This window comes from Phaenicophaeus curvirostris, chromosome 7 (genome assembly GCF_032191515.1).
Source record: "Phaenicophaeus curvirostris isolate KB17595 chromosome 7, BPBGC_Pcur_1.0, whole genome shotgun sequence".
Classification (NCBI taxonomy): domain Eukaryota; kingdom Metazoa; phylum Chordata; class Aves; order Cuculiformes; family Cuculidae; genus Phaenicophaeus; species Phaenicophaeus curvirostris.
Genome location: NC_091398.1, coordinates 17,468,142 through 17,485,601, shown reverse-complemented (window position 1 = coordinate 17,485,601; position 17,460 = coordinate 17,468,142). Strand labels below are relative to the sequence as shown.

Sequence of the window (17,460 nt, the reverse complement as noted above, 5' to 3'; positions counted from 1 at the left end):
ATGAAGCAATATAGAAAATATTTACTGTTTATCTTAGCAATTACACAGGAATGCCATCTGGATTGAGAAAATGTGTTTTTTAAAATGAATTTCGATATCAGAAACACTTTAAGTAAAATGCAAGCAAAATTTACAAGTTGAGCTATTACTTAGCTCTTTTTAATTTGTAAAACCACAGACATAGCTACTACAAAATTTACTTTTTGACTGTAAACAGATTTAACACTTTTTGTATTATTTTGAAACAAATATTTAAAAGTAGGTATTGTTTTAAATATTAAAAAATATTTTTCTTAGTAACACACACCTGTTATTTTTGTTCCCTCCTTGGTCTCTGAAGGTACTCCAACACCATATTCATTTTCTCCAGAAACACGGAAGTAGTAAATGGCACCTTCTTGCAAGCCAGTCACTTTGTAGGACAGGCGATGACAATTGTTTGTCACAGTGACCCATGCTTTTTTGCTAGCTTCTCGTTTTTCAATGACATAGTTCTTTACAGGTGCTCCACCATCATTTTCAGGAACATCCCAAGATAATACTGCAGATTCTTTAGTTATGTCTTTTGCTGCAATATTAGATGGTGGGCCAGGAGTATCAAGAACTTTGACAATTAAAGTCAAAGTAGCAGTGTTCAGGATGTTTTGCAATGTTAATGTGTATTTTCCAGAATCATTTCTTGTTGCTTTTTCAATAGTAAGGGAGGTGCAATTATCTGAAGTATCAATACTTGCTCGTGTACGGAGATCAGTGTCTGGTTTGTTCCACATTACATTTGGGACTGGTTTGCCTCTGAAGGGAACAGTCATTGTGAATGATCCACCAGCCTTCACAATTAAAGTCTTCCGCATTTCACTGTCAATATCAAAGGAAGGTTCTTCTTCTCTTTCTTTTGCCACCTGAGGTTCTGAGACATCACTTGGTTCACTGGCACCCATTTTGTTAATGGATTTCACTCTAAAGATGTACTCAGAGCCTGATTCTAATCCAGTTATGGTGTATTCTGTTCCTCTTAAGTTCTGAATAGCAGTTGTCCAGTCAGCTTCATCAGTTTTCTTGTATTCAACTGTGTATCCTGTTACTGGAGCACCTCCATCAAACAGTGGCTTTGTCCACCCAATTGTGATATTTGACCTTGTAGAATCCATAATCTTGGGTTTAGATGGGGGAGATGGCAAGAAGACTGGATCTTCTGCCCGAATCAATGGTGTGGTTTCACTTGGAAGACTGAGGCCAGCAGCATTTTCTGCGTAAACCCGGAATTCGTATTCACATCCTTCACGGAGACCAGATGATTTCACTCGTAAATCGTAAACTGGCTTTTTGTTTACACGAATCCATGTTAGACTAGTTTTCTCCCGCCTTTCAATTACATAGCCAGATATCTCGTTGCCTCCATCAGACTCAGGTCTTGCCCAGCACAGAGTTATCGAATCTTTGCTCACACTGGTGATCTCTAGAGATGTAGGTGGACTTGGAACTGTAAATGGATCTAGGGCCTTGACAGCAACACTTTCTAGAGGCTCACCAGTGCCATATTTGTTAACTCCCATCACTCTGAAAATATACTCATTGCCCTTCAGTAGTTTCGTCACTTTACAGGATGTTGTTCTAAGCTCTCCTTCACAAAGTGTCCATGCAATTCTGCTGGTCTCCCGTTTTTCTACAATATAATAATCAATATCTGCACCACCATTTTCTTGAGGGGGTCCCCATGACAAATGGCACTTTTCAGCAGTAAGGCCATTTATTTCTAATGGGCCTGCAGGTGGGCCAGGTCTGTCAAGTACTTTGCAGTTAATTGCCAAGGATTTTGTTCCTGCAACATTTCGTAATGTTAGTACATACTGTCCTGAATCACCTCGGATACAGTCCTTAATGGTTATGGCAGTAGCGTGATCTGTTGAGGCTATTTCAGCTCTAGCTTTTCCTTCAAGCTCCTTGCCATCCTTTGTCCATGAAATCACTGGTATTGGCCGTCCTGCAATATCAGCATTGACTTTAAACACTTCTCCAGCTTTCACAACTATGACATCCCTGAATTTGGCATCAATCATAATTCTTGGGGCCTCTACATCATCTTTTACAGTCACAGGTCCTGTTGATTCAGATGGCTGACTGAAAAGTCCAGCAGCATTCTTTGCAATCACGTGGAATTCATATCGCTGGTCTTCTGTAAGCCCACCTACATCAAAATAAGTTTCTTGCACATTAGTGAAATTACACTTTAGCCAACGACCATCTGGTATCTCTCTGCGTTCAATAATATATCCCGTTACTTTAGCTCCACCATCATATTCTGGTTTAGTCCATTTTAGTGAAACACATGTTCTTGTAATATTAGTAACTTCTGGCTGACCAGGAGGATCACATGGATCTCTTGCAGCAACTGGCTCACATGATTTACTACATTTGCCTATTCCAGCAATGTTTTCAGCATACACACGGTATTCATACAGCAGTCCTTCATCAAGACCTGTAACTTTCATTTGTGTATCAGTTATAAGGCTCTTGTTGACTTTTGTCCAAAGAATGCTGCTTCTTTCTTTACGTTCCAAGTGATATCCTAGTACTCTGCTACCTCCATCATTAACTGGTACCTGCCAAGTCACAATCATGAAAGCTTTAGTTGCATGTGCCACACGTGGAGTTCCAGGTGGTCCTGGAGGCTTGAATGGATACTCTGCCACAACAGAAGGAGAATTAGTGTAAGTGCTTTTCCCATAGCGGTTTTCTGCACAAACACGGAACTGATATTCAGAGCCAGTGGTGAGTCGAGATACTTTAATTGATGTTCTTGCAACTGCTGCAGATACTACATCCCATGATGTTGTGGTAGTTTCTCGCTTCTCCACTATGTAATTGCTAATATGGCACCCACCATCATATACTGGAGGTTTCCAAGACAGAGTTACACTATCAGCACTAACTTCATCAATATGCACATCAGTCGGTGGTCCTGGTCTGTCAAGGACAATTACAGTTAAAGAAGCTGTTATTGATCCGGCAGTATTTGAAAGATGTAATTCATAATGTCCCAAATCTTCATTTGAAGCTTCTTTGATGGATAGTGATGTTGAAGTCTTTGATGTCTGAACATTTACCCTGGTTGTCTCTTTTAAGGGATTCCCGTCCTTCTTCCAGCTAACAGTTGGAAGAGGTCGCCCTCTGAATGGCACATCGATCTTAAGATCATCTCCAGCTTTTACAGTGTATGTGTTGAAAAGGATCTCAGCGGATGGCTGGATTTCAATATCTTTTGCAATGACTGGGACTCCAAGTTCTCTTGGATCACTTTTACCTTTTTCGTTAACAGCCATCACTCTGAAACTGTACTCTTCTCCCATACTTAAGCCTGTTATTGTTGCTTCTAGTGTTTTCACCTGTGTACATGTACTCCATTTGGTACTTCCTTTACTTTGCATTTCTACTACATAACCTGTAATTTTACTGCCGCCATCACTCTCTGGCTTTTCCCATTTAATTGAAGCGGAGTTGCGAGTCACATCAACAAGAATGACCTTTGCAGGTGGAGAAGGTGGCTCAGAAACCTTAATAGCGTCTGGTGTTTCTGCTGGCAAGCCAACCCCATATTCATTTACAGCTAGAACACGGAAGTAATAACTACATCCTTCTTGTAGTTGAGTAATTTTGAAGGAATTTTTAGTGCAGTTGTTAGTAATTGTGGCATATGCCTTTCTTGTGGATTCTCGCTTTTCAACTACATAGTTGGTAATTTTAGCTCCACCATCAATAAGTGGTGGCTCCCAGGCTAATATTACAAAATCTTTCTTCACTTCTCTGATTGTCAGGTTTATAGGTGCACTAGGTGTATCAAGCACTCTGACATTAACAAAAGCTGATTTTTTGCCACTGTTGTTCTCTAAAGTAAGATTGTATCTCCCAGTGTCAAATCTATTCACATTGTCAATGACCAGCATTGTATAGGAACTGGTGACTTCAATCTGAGCTCGCTCACTAATTGTTCCTTCTGCTTTCTCCCATTTAACTTCAGGTTCTGGTCTTCCTTTGATGGTGACAAACAGGCGTAATGTACCACTAGCACGTACAGTGACTACTTTTCTGAGATCTGCATCAAGTTCAATTTCAGGAGGTTCAATCTTTTCTGCTGCTATGACTGTACCAGGTATAGTAGCAGGTTCGCCTACTCCTTCTGAGTTGATGGCACAGATGCGGAAGTTGTACTCCTGGTTCTCTTTAAGTTTTGTTACAGTGAACTGTTTTGCTTGTAGGCCTGTAGGTGGGGTGCAAGTAGTCCATTCATCAGCAGCAGCTTCTTTTACTTCTACTACATATCCCTTAACTGGAGCACCACCATCATAAATGGGCTTACTCCAGGCAAGGGAAACTGATGACCTGGAAGTGTCTGTTACCTTTGGATTGCTTGGTGGACCTGGTGGATATAATACATCACAAGCACGGTAGAAAATGGATGGCTCGCTGGGTTCCCCTACCCCTGCAGCATTTTCAGCAGAAACTCTAAATTCATAGAAATGCCCATCAGTCAGGCCTGTTACTCTGAATCGCAAGTCCATCAGCCGTTTCTTATTGCATTTGGTCCATCGGATACCATCCTTGTCTCGTTTTTCAAGTATGTAACCTTCAATTTCAGCTCCCCCATTATCTTCTGGGCGACCCCATGTTACCACCATAGAATCTTTTGTGATTGCTGAAACTTCAGGTGTTGAAGGAGGACCAGGGGGTTTATATGGATTACGAGCCACAATTGGATCAGATTCCAAGGGTTCTCCAGTTCCATACTTATTCACTGCCATCACACGGAAAATGTACTCATTGCCAGCAAGGAGTCTGGTTACTTTGTGGTTAAGAGCCTGCACATCTGTTGCTACTTGTGTCCATGAAAGCCTGCTTGTCTCTCTCTTCTCAATAATGTAATGTGAGATGTTAGAACCACCATCATGCAGAGGTGGAGCCCATGCCAAGTAGCATTTTTCTGCAGTGACACCCGTAACCTTCAAAGGTCCTTCTGGAGGTCCTGGCCTGTCAAGTACTTTTACAGTGATTGGTATAGATTTTGTGCCACCGACATTTCTGAGGTTAAGAGTATAGTGACCTCCATCTATTCTTATACAGTCTTTGACAATAAGAGTTGTTTTCTGAATGGTAGATTTAATTTCCATTCTTGCAGTTGCTTCTTCAAGGTCTTTACCATCTTTTGACCATGTAATGTCAGGAATAGGTTTGCCATGGATATCAGCTTCAAGAACAAAGGTTTCTCCAGCATGAACAACAATAACATCTTTATATTTAGGATCCAGTGAAGCGCTTGGTGCTTCTATTTCATCTCTTGCAGTAATAGGCCCAGTACTTTCAGATGGTTCACTCAAGCAACCTGCTGCATTTCTTGCAATTACTCTAAATTCGTATCGTTGGTCTTCAACAAGACCGCTTACTGTAAATTCTGTTTCCAACACATTTGTAAAGCTGGCTTTCATCCAGCGACCATCTGGTAGTTCTTTCTTTTCTACAATATATCCAGTTATTTTGCTCCCACCATCGTATTCTGGTTTTTTCCACTTCAATGTGATATTATTTCTTGTAACGACAATGGCCTCTGGGCGGCCAGGTGGGTCACAAGGATCTCGAGCAACATACAATTCTGATACTTTGCTGACTTTGCCAATGCCAACGATGTTTTCAGCAGAAACTCTGAACTCATATTCAAGACCTTCTTCAAGGCCATCTGTTTTATATTTGGTGTCTGCAATGAGTGACTTGTTCTGTTTTGTCCAAAGAATGCTGTTCTTATCTTTACGTTCAAGATGGTAACCAAGAACTTTGCTTCCTCCATCATTAACTGGTTCATGCCATTGTACAATCATGTGGTCCTTGGAAGCTTCTGTTACAAATGGGGTTCCAGGTGGCCCAGGCACTTTGTAGGGGTACTGAACAACAACTGGTTTAGAATCCAAAGGAGAGCTCTTCCCGTATCTGTTTTCAGCAGAAATCCTGAACTGATATTCAGAACCTGTTTTAAGCTTTGTTGCTTTGATAGTTGTTCTTGCAACAGTTGCTGACACAATGGTCCATGTGGTAGTGCTTGTGTCACGCTTTTCTACTATATAGTTGCTTATCTGACAGCCACCAGTATAATCGGGTGGATCCCATGATAAAACAACAAAGTCTGCGCTAACTTCATCAAAGCGGACTGGTCCTCGTGGTGGGCCAGGCTTTTCCAGTACAATTATGCTCAGGTGTTCTGTTGCCGTACCTGCTGTGTTTGTTGCTGTTACTGTGTATTTACCGAAGTCTTCCTTGTTACTTTCTTTAATGTTTAAGATAGTTGATGTTGATGTGTCCTGAATATGTAATCTGGTTGTCTGTTTCAGTGGTTGCTCATCTTTTGTCCAAGAAATAGTAGGTTTGGGTCTACCTATAAATGGTACTTCTACCTTCAGGTCTTCTCCAGCTTGTACAGTGTATGTATTAAACATGAGTTTGAAACTTGGCTCAATGGTCAAGTCTTTAGCTATCACAGGAATTCCAAGTGCTCTGGGATCACTTTTGCCTTTTTCGTTGTAGGCAATCACATGAAATTGATATTCCTGTCCTGGACTCAAACCAGACACAACTGCATTGCATGTTTTGGTCTCACTAACAACACTCCATTTTTCTGTCCCTTTAGGTAGCATTTCAACAATGTATCCCAAAATTCTGCTACCTCCATCATGTTCGGGTTTTTCCCATGTAAGTGATGCACTTCTCTGAGTCACATCAGTGAGTGTTACTTTCCCAGGAGGCAGGGGTGGCTCTGAGGCTTTGACAGCATCCATGGTTTCAGCTGGTACGCCAATTCCAAATTCATTTTCAGCCATGACTCTGAAATAATAAATTGCTCCTTCTGTAAGATTTTCAACTTTAAAACTTGTCTTGCCACACTTAGCACTTACATTTGCAAATGCCTTCCTGGTTGACTCACGCTTGTCTATTACATAGTTCTTCACCTTTGCACCACCATCAATAATGGGCGGTTCCCAAGATAATACAGCAGAATCCTTCTTTACGTCCTTTACCACTAAGTTGTGTGGAGGTCCTGGTGTGTCCAAGACTTTTAGTGTAACAAATGCAGATTTAGAACCACTGCTGTTCTCCAACTTAAGGATGTACTTTCCAGCATCATTTCTATCACAGTTGTCAATTGAAAGTTGTGTGTAGTTTATGCCTTTATCGATCTGAACTTTATCTGTGAATTCACCTTCTTCTCGAGACCATGTGATATCAGGTGTTGGTCGTCCCCTGAATGGTATATGAATCCTAGCGGACCCACCAGCTCTAACCACTATCCCTTTCCTTAGCTCCGAATCAATATCAAGTTCTGGGGCTTCAAGTTTGTCTTCTGGTTTAATAGTACCAGGAACAGATGCAGCCTCTCCTACACCAATCTTGTTGAGGGCACACACTCTTAATTTGTATTCTTGATGCTCAGTAAGCTTTTTGATTTCAAATCGAGTGACACGTAGACCTGTCTGTGGAGTAACAAGTGACCATTCATCTTCATCTGCTTTACAGATTTCTACAAGGTATCCCTGGATTTCACATCCACCATCATAAATAGGTTTACTCCAACCCAGCGTAACTGAACTTTTGGTGGTATCCACAACATGGACATTTGTAGGTGGGCCAGGCTTGAACATGGGGTCACAAGCCTTAAAGTAAGGAGAAACTTGGCTTGGTTCACTCAGTCCAGCAGCATTTTCAGCAGAAACTCTGAATTCATATTCATGATCCTCTGTTAATCCTGTCACTCTTAATCGCAAATCTGTAATTCGACGTTTATTACATTTTATCCATCTGATGCCTGCACGGTCTCTCTTTTCTACAATGTAACCTATAATTTCACTACCTCCATCACTATCTGGCCGGCTCCAGCAGACGGTCATAGAATCTTTTGTGATGTTGGTAATTTCCAAGCTCTTTGGTGGTCCAGGAACCACAAATGGATTTTTCATCATTACTGGCATGGACTCTAATGGCTCACCAACCCCGTACTTGTTAACTGCCATAATACGGAAAACATATTCATTTCCTTCCAAGAGTTTTGTTACTTTCAGCATTGTAGGTAAAACCTCTGAAGCAACAACAGTCCATGCTAGGCGACTGGTTTCTCTCTTCTCTACAATGTAATGAGAAATATCACTGCCACCATCTTGAAGAGGAGGAGCCCATGCCAATGAACATTTTTCAGCTGTAACTCCTGTCACTTGGACTGGGCCCTCTGGAGGTCCTGGCCTGTCCAGGACTTTTACATTTACTGGTACTGTCTTTGTTCCTGCAACGTTAGAGGCTTCTAAAATGTACTGTCCGCCATCAACTCTAGTAGCATCTTTTACAATTATTAATGCACTGAAATCTGTGTTCTTTATTTCACATCTAGCAGTTGCCTCAAGCTCTTTATCTCCTTTGTACCACTTAATGGTTGGTAGTGGCTTTCCGTGAACATCAGCCTCAAGTCTGAATGTTTCACCAGCGTTTACAACAATTGTATCTTTGTACTTTGGATCCATTGAAAATCGTGGAAGTTCAACTTCATCCCTTGCTGTTATTGGCCCTGTACTGTCAGAGGGTTTGCTGATTGCACCTGCAGCATTCTTCGCAATTACTCTAAATTCGTATCTTTGGTCTTCAGTAAGCCCTGTTACAGTGAACTGAGTTTCAATGATATTTGTGAAGCTAGCTTTCATCCAGCGACCATCTGGTAAGTCACGTTTCTCTACAATATAGCCAGTAATCTTACTTCCGCCATCATATTCGGGTTTGGTCCACTGTAGAGTAATAGAGCTTCTTTTTATTATTATAGCTTCTGGGCGACCTGGAGGATCACATGGGTCGCGAGCTACATAGCACTCAGAAACTTTACTTGTTTTGCCTACACCAACAATATTTTCTGCAGAAACTCGAAACTCATATTCAATTCCTTCTTCAAGGTTAGTTGTCTTAAAACTTGTGTCCTGTATAATAGTCTTGTTCACTTTAGCCCATAAAATGCTATTTTTCTCCTTTCTCTCAAGATGATAGCCTAGCACTCTACTGCCACCATCATTTATTGGTTCATGCCACTGTACAACCATGGAGTCTTTTGTAACTGTTGTCACAAATGGTGTTCCAGGAGGTCCCGGTTCCTTGTAGGGGTACTGAGCTACAACTGGCGCAGATTCCAGTGCAAAGCTCTGTCCATATCTGTTCTCAGCAAATATTCTGAATTGGTATTCTGAACCAGTTTTGAGTTTAGTCACCTTCAGTGTAGTTCTTGCAACAGTAGCTGAAACTGTTTCCCATACAGTGGTTGTTGTGTCTCTCTTGTGAACAACGTAGTTGGTGATTTGGCAGCCACCTGTGTATGCTGGAGGATTCCATGATATGGTAATACTTTCTGCACTTATTTCATCAAACTTCACAGGTCCTACTGGAGGGTCAGGTTTGTCTAGAGTTATAATTTCAACAGAGGCAGACTTTTGCCCAACAACATTAGCCACAGTGATTTCGTAAGTGCCACTGTCCTCTTTGCTAGTTTCTTTAATATTCAGTATAGTGAGATCAGTTGAATCACTGACATTGACTCTTGTCGTCTGCCTTAATGGCTGGCCATCCTTCACCCAGGTAACAGTGGGTTTAGGTCGACCTGAAATTGGTACTTCTACTTTCAGATCTTGTCCCACTTGGATACTGTAAGTGTGAAAAGCAGGCCTTACATCAGGTTCAATCACCAGGTCTTTGGCAACTATAGGAACTGCAAGTGCTCTAGGATCACTCTTACCCTTTTCGTTTACAGCCATTACTCTAAAAAGATATTCTTCCCCTTGAGTTAGGTTGGTAATAACCGCTTCAAGTGTTTTTACACGGGCACACTCTGACCACTTCTCACTACCTTTTGCTTGCATTTCAACAATATACTGTATGATTTTGCTGCCACCATCGTGTTCAGGTTTTGCCCAGCTCAGAGAGACACTGTTTCTCGTGACATCATCCACTGTTATTTTCCCAGGAGGCTGTGGAACTTCAGCAACTTTAATTGGGTCACTGGTTTCTGCAGGGAGGCCAATTCCATATTCATTCTCGGCAGAGATTCTAAAGAAGTAATAGCAGCCCTCTTGAAGTTGATCTACTTTCCACGAAGTCTTATGGCAGTTTGTTGCAACAGCTGCATATGCCTTTCTTGTTGCTTCACGCTTTTCAATAATGTAATTCTTTATTTTTCCTCCACCGTCTAAGAGAGGAGGCTCCCATGAAAGTGAAACAGAGTCTTTAGTGATCTCTCTGATTTTTAAATTAACAGGTGCACTTGGGGTATCCAGTACTCTTACACTGACGAAAGCAGACTTTGTTCCACTGCTGTTTTCTAAAGTCAGAGTGTACTTTCCAGTATCAAATCTGTTCACATTGTCTAGAACAAGGGAAGTGAAGCTGCTAGTGGTATCAATAATAGCTGCCTCTCTGATGTCACCATCCACTTTACCCCATTTTACTTCAGGTGTTGGACGACCTCTGATGGGAACAAACAGTCTTAAGGAGCCTCCTGCTCTCACATTTACAATCTTCCTTAATTCCATGTCAAGGTCAAGGTCTGGTGCCTCCATCTTTTCTTCCACGATGACAGAACCGGGAATATCTGCATGTTCTCCAACTCCTGCTTTATTAACTGCACATATGCGGAATTTGTATTCATGTTTTTCCACTAATTTTTCTACTTCAATGTGAGTGTTCTTAATTCCAGTTGGAGGGGTACAAATTGCCCATTCACCATCACTTACATCACATTTTTCCACAATGTATCCCTGAATTTCAGAGCCACCATCATAGATAGGTTTACCCCATGAAAGGAAAACTGAAGATCTTGTAACATCCACAACTTTAGGGTTATTCGGTGGACCTGGCTTGTAAATAGGATCACATGCTTTGTAGTAGGTTGAAGGGGGGCTTGGTTCACTAAGACCAGCAGCATTTTCAGCTGAAACTCTATATTCATAATCATGATTTTCTATAAGCCCAGTCACTCTGTATCGCAGTTCACTTATCAGGCGTTTGTTACATCTTGTCCAGCGAATACCTTCTTTATCTCGTTTTTCAAGGACATAGCCTAGGATTTCACTACCACCGTCTGAGGCTGGCCTTTCCCATACAACTATCATAGAATCCTTGGTAATGGCTGTGACTTCTGGCGCCTTTGGTGGAAGTGGCACTCCAAATGGGTTCTTTGCGAGTACTGGCTCAGACTCAAGAGGTTCACCAATGCCGTATTTATTTACTGCCATGATGCGGAAAACATACTCATTTCCTTCTAAAAGTTTTGTAACTTTGCAATTTAGGGTTTGCACATTTGAATCAACGACCGTCCACACCAAGCGACTGGTTTCCCTTTTCTCTACAACGTAATGTGAAATATCACTACCACCATCTTGTAGTGGAGGTTTCCATGACAGCATGCATTTTTCGGCAGTAACACCTGTAATCTCAGCAGGTCCTTCTGGTGGTCCAGGTCTGTCAAGAACTTTGACATTAACAGGGACTTTCTTTTCACCTGCAACGTTCTTTGCCAGTAGAACATACTGACCACTGTCCACTCTAATAGCTTCCTTCACACTAAGGCTTGTTGCAAAGTTGGTGCTCTTTATTTCCATACGAGCAGTGTTTGTCAGCTCACGATCACCTTTTAACCACTGAATGGATGGTATTGGTTTGCCATGAACATCAGCATCAAGCTTAAATGACTCACCAGCATGGACTACGATAGTGTCTTTGTATTTTGGATCCATACTTATATGAGGTGGCTCTACTTCATCTCGTGCTGTAATTGCCCCTGAGCTCTCAGAGGGTTCACTGAAAACACCAGCAGCATTTCGTGCTATAACACGGAACTCATACCTTTGGTTTTCGACTAGACCAGTTACTTCAAATTGGGTATCAATGACGTTTGTAAAGCTTGCTTTCATCCAACGACCATCAGGGAGCTCCTTCTTTTCAACAATGTAGCCTGTGATCTTACTTCCACCATCATATGCAGGTTTCTTCCACTGAAGTGTTACTGAGCTTCTTGTGACAATTATAGGTTCTGGACGACCTGGAGGGTCACATGGGTCATGTGCAGTATAGCATTCAGATGCTTTACTTGCCTTTCCAATGCCCACTATGTTTTCTGCATAAACTCTGAACTCATATTCAAGACCTTCCTCAAGGCCAGTTGTCTTAAATTTGGTATCTGGAATAGGTGTTTTATTCAGTTTAATCCACAGAATGCTGTTTCTTTCTTTGCGCTCCAAGTGATACCCAATGATCTTGCTACCACCATCGTTGACTGGTTCGTTCCATTGTACCACCATGCTGTCTTTTGAGACATTTGTTACAAAAGGTGTTCCAGGTGGACCAGGAACTTTAAATGGGTATTGGGCTATGATTGACTCTGAAGTAAGATAGGTACTCTTCCCATATCTGTTCTCAGCTGCGATTCTGAACTGATATTCACAGCCAGTCTTTAATCGACATGCTTTTAGAGTTGTTCTTGCAACAGTAGCTGACACAATCTGCCAAGTGGTGGTGGAAGTGTCTCTTTTTTCTACAATGTAATTATTAATAGAACTACCACCATCATACGTGGGTGGTTCCCAGGAAATGGTAATACTATCTGCTGTTACTTCATCTACTTTTACTGGTCCAGTTGGAGGTCCTGGTTTGTCAAGGACAACAATATTTAGGTTCTCGGTTGCTTCACCTGCAGAGTTTGTAAGTTTAACCAAATATGTTCCCACATCGTCTCTGCATGCTTCTTTTATTGTCAACACAGTGTTATTTTCCGAACTTTCTGCATTTACTCTTGTAGTCTGCTTCAAGGCCACATTATCTTTATGCCAAAGCACCGCTGGTTTGGGTCGACCAACAAAAGGAACATCCACCTTTAAATCCTCTCCTGCCAGAACACTGAAAGTGGTAAACAGCAGTTTAAAAGCTGGTGGAATCACAAGATCTTTTGCAATAACTGGTATACCCAGCTGGCGAGGATCGCTGATACCTTTCTCATTTTGAGCTGAAACACGGAAGGTGTATTCTTCGCCTTGGATCAATCCTGTGATAGTGGCTTCAGTAACTTTTACTGTAGCACACGTTGACCACTTTTCGCTGCCTTTGCTTTGCATTTCTACAATGTAGCCCAGAATTCTGCTACCACCATCATGTTCAGGTTTTTCCCAAGATAAGGATACGCTATTTCTTGTCACATCCAACAAAGTTATCTTCCCTGGTGGAAGCGGTCTTTCTGACACCTTTACAGATTCTGAAGTTTCAACTGGAAGGCCTATTCCATATTCATTTTCAGCTAGGACTCTGAAGTAGTAGTTGCAGCCTTCTTGCAGTGAATCAACTTTCCAGCTGGTCTTGTGGCAATTGGCATTAACAGTTGAATAAGCTTTTCTTGTTGACTCACGCTTTTCAACAATGTAATTTTTTATTTTTGAGCCACCATCTATGAGAGGAGGCTCCCATGTAAGTGTAACTGATGATTTTGTAACTTCTTTTATTTTCAAATCTTGGGGTGCCCCTGGGGTATCAAGAACTCTGACATTCACAAATGCTGACTTACTGCCTGAGCTGTTTTCAATCGTAAGTATGTATTTGCCACTATCAAATCTATTTACATTTTCAACAATAAGTAGAGTATAAGAGCTTGTTGATTCAATGCTTGCTCTATCCAAAGATTCTCCATGTTCTCTTGTCCATTTTACTTCAGGGGCTGGTCTTCCTTTAATTGGGACAAAGAGCCTTAGGGTACAGCAGGCTCTAATGGTGACAACTTTACGTAGTTCTGCATCCAGTTCAATCTCTGGAGGTAGCATCCTTTCTTCAGCTTTTGGAGTCCCAGGAACAAGAGCAGGCTCTCCAAGACCTTCAGAGTTCATAGCATATATCCGTATTTTATACTCTTGATTTTCTTTCAGGTCAGTGATGGTAAAAGAAGTGGCCTTTAGACCTATTGGTGGTGTTACAATCTTCCACTCATCTTCTTCTGGTAGTGCTATCTCAACCATGTAACCTGTGATCTCTGAACCACCATCATATATTGGTTTGTTCCATGCTATTGTAATTGAGGACTTGCTGCTATCCAAAACACGAGGATTACCTGGGGGACCAGGCTTAAATACAGTATCACAAGCTTTGTAGAATGGACTGGTTGGGCTTGGCTCGCTGACTCCAGCAGCATTTTCAGCCATGACTCTGTATTCATATTCATGACCTTCTGTCAACCCAGATACTTTATAACGTAAATCAGTAACAACTCTTTTGTTACATTTCACCCACCGCAGACCAGCCTTGTCTCGACGTTCCACAATATAGTTAGTTATCGGGCTACCACCATCAGAATCAGGATGGCCCCAGCAGACAACCATAGAATCTTTTGTAATCGCTGTAACTTCAGGTGTTTTAGGTGGGTCAGGTGGCACATATGGATTTACTGCAAGAATAGGCTCTGATTCCAGAGGCTCACCAACTCCATATTTGTTAACAGCCATAACACGGAAAACATACTCATTGCCCTTCAACAGCTTAGTGACCTTCAGCTTAGTTAATGGGACTTCTGTGGCTACTGCTGTCCATGCCAATCTACTGGTTTCACGTTTTTCAACTACATAATGATCAATCTTTGCTCCTCCATCATCCAGTGGAGGCAGCCATGACAGCACGCATTTTTCTGTGGTGACTTCAGACACAGCCAAAGGCCCTTCTGGGGGACCAGGTCTATCAAGAACTTTAATATTGAAGATATGTTTGGCGAAGCCACCTGGATTTGTTGCAGTGAGTGTATAGGCACCACCATCTCTTCTTGAAGAATCTTTGTTGATAAGAACAGTAGAGAAATCTGCTATTTTTATTTCTAATTTTGCTGTGTCTTCAAGTTCTTTTTCTCCTTTTGTCCATGTCATAGTTGGTGGAGGGCGACCTGAAACATCAGCCTCTAGTTTGAAAACTTCGCCTGCTTTGAGCACTATGGTGTCTTTGTATTTAGCATCTACCATAATCCTTGGTGCTTCAATGTCATCTCTACAAGTTATTGCATCTGATGGCTCAGAGGGCTGACTAACAGCTCCACCAGCATTCCTAGCAATCACACGGAATTCATAGGCAGCATCTTCTGTCAAACCACTTACAGTAAATTCAGTCTCTAGTATATTGCTGAAATTAGCCTTCAGCCAACGGCCATTAGGAAGATCTCTTTTTTCAACAGTGTAGCCAGTTATCTTAAAACCTCCATTATATTCTGGTTTAGTCCACCTCAGTGTAACTGCATGTCTTGTAATGTTCAGAGGTATTGGTTTACCAGGTGGATCTATCGGGTCTAGGGCAAACACAGGCTCAGACGGTTTGCTTGGCTTGCTCTTCCCAGCCAGATTTTCTGCTATAACACGGAATTCATATGCAATGCCATCAGTAAGTCCAGTTGATTTAAAGATATTGCCTGATACTAGCATTTTACTTACAGTCTGCCAAAGAATGCTATTGCGTTCTTTTCTTTCAACATGATATCCCAGAATTGGGCTTCCACCATCAGTAACTGGCTCATTCCAGCTAATGGTCATGGTTTCTTTGGTGACTGCAATCACCTGAGGAGTGCCAGGAGGCCCAGGTACCTTAAATGGATAGTTGGCAACAATAGACTCTGAAGCAATGGCTGGGCCAATTCCATATCTGTTTTGAGCTTTAACACGGAACTGATATTCAACTCCAGTAGTAAGACGAGTGGCTTTGAATGTAGTACGTATCACAGTGGTTGCCAATTCAGTCCATGTGGTACTGTCAGTTTGACGCATTTCTACGACATAGTTACTTATTGGAACACCACCATCATTCAAAGGAGGCTCCCATGAGAATGTCAGAAAGTCAGATGAAATTTCATCAAATTTGATTGGTCCAGTAGGAGGTCCAGGTATGTCATGAACCTGAACTGTGATTACTTCACTAACTTCTCCAACAATATTTTTAGCTGTCAGTGGATATCGACCACTATCACTTCGTTTACATTCATTGATTGTTAGTATGGTTGCAGTTGCTGTATTTTCATAATTTACCCTTTGCGTTTGCTTAAGTATCTGGTCTTCTTTCTTCCAAGTCACGGTAGGCCTTGGACGACCAAGCACAGGGATTTCAATCTTGATATTGTCACCAGCTTTTGCAATGACTGTTTTCTGGTAGATACCACGGAGGTCAAACTCTGGTAGCATAGTTTGCTCCTTGATAATAACTGGTCTGCTTTCTCTTGGGGCACTTCTTCCAGCACTGTTAACTGCCATAACCTGGAAAGTATACTCTTCATTTTCGGTTAGATTTTTTACTACACAGTCCAGCGTTTTCACAGTAGTGATGTGTGCCCACTGGTTGGTGCCTTTTCTCTGTGCTTCAATTACATACCCAGTGATCTTGCTGCCACCATCATGTTCTGGTTTTGGCCAAGCCAGGCTAACTGAGTTCCGTGTTACATCCATAATATTAAGACTCTCAGGTGGGGATGGTGCCTCAGAAGCTCTTACTGGTTCTGCGGTTTCAGCTGGTTCACCAATACCATACTCATTTTCAGCCAGCACTCTGAAATAGTATTCACACCCTTCAGACAAATTAGGAATCCTGAAGGAACACTTCTGACAGTTGGTTGTGACTGTTGAATATGCTTTACGAGTTGATTCACGTTTCTCGACAATGTAGTTTGTTATACGTGAACCACCATCTATCAGAGGCATATCCCACTGGAGGGTGATGCTGTCTTTAGTTATTTCTCTGGGCTTAAGGTTTATAGGTGGACCTGGTGTATCCAAGACTTTTACATTTACAAAGCCAGTCTTCTTACCAGCAGCATTTTCAAGAGTCATTACATATTTTCCTGCATCATATCTGGTGCACTCTGTGACAATCAAGAGTGTAAAAGAATCTGTATTCTCAATACTGGCACGTCCTTTGAGTGAAATATCATCTTTTGTCCATGTAACTTCTGGAGTTGGACGTCCTTTAATTGGCACAAAAATCCGAATAGTTAATCCAGCTCTAACAACAAGTGTTCTTCTTAGCTCAGCATCTAATTCAAAGTCAGGAATCTCTTCCCGGTCTTTGATTTCCACACTTGGAATTAGTGCTGGTTCTCCAACACCTGCAGCATTCATGGCAGAGATTCTGAAATTGTATTTGGCTCCTGTCTGCAGATGAGCAACTACAAACTGAGTGATTCTTAAAGCAGTCCCTGTTGTATCTTTTATCCATTCTTCTTCTCCTTCCTTTTGATGCTCTACTATATAGCCAATAATGTCAAGACCACCATCATAGTGAGGCTTGTTCCAGGCTAAAGATGCACTTGTCTTTGTAGTATCTGTCACTCTTGGATTTGCAGGTGGACCAGGTGGGTCTGAAAAGTGAGGAAAAGATAAAACATTACATTACAGAGGAAGTCAC

The 17,460-nt window shown here is 41.7% G+C and overlaps 1 protein-coding gene across 1 annotated transcript in view; it reads right to left on the bottom strand.

Moving 5' to 3' along the window:
- The window catches only part of TTN (titin), a 244,240-nt gene that overhangs the window by 27,749 nt on the left and 199,031 nt on the right, over positions 1–17,460 (bottom strand). The window contains exon 250 of the mRNA XM_069861021.1: positions 308–17,413. Coding sequence (XP_069717122.1) covers positions 308–17,413 — 17,106 coding nt within the window. The remainder of the gene's footprint in view (positions 1–307; positions 17,414–17,460) is intronic.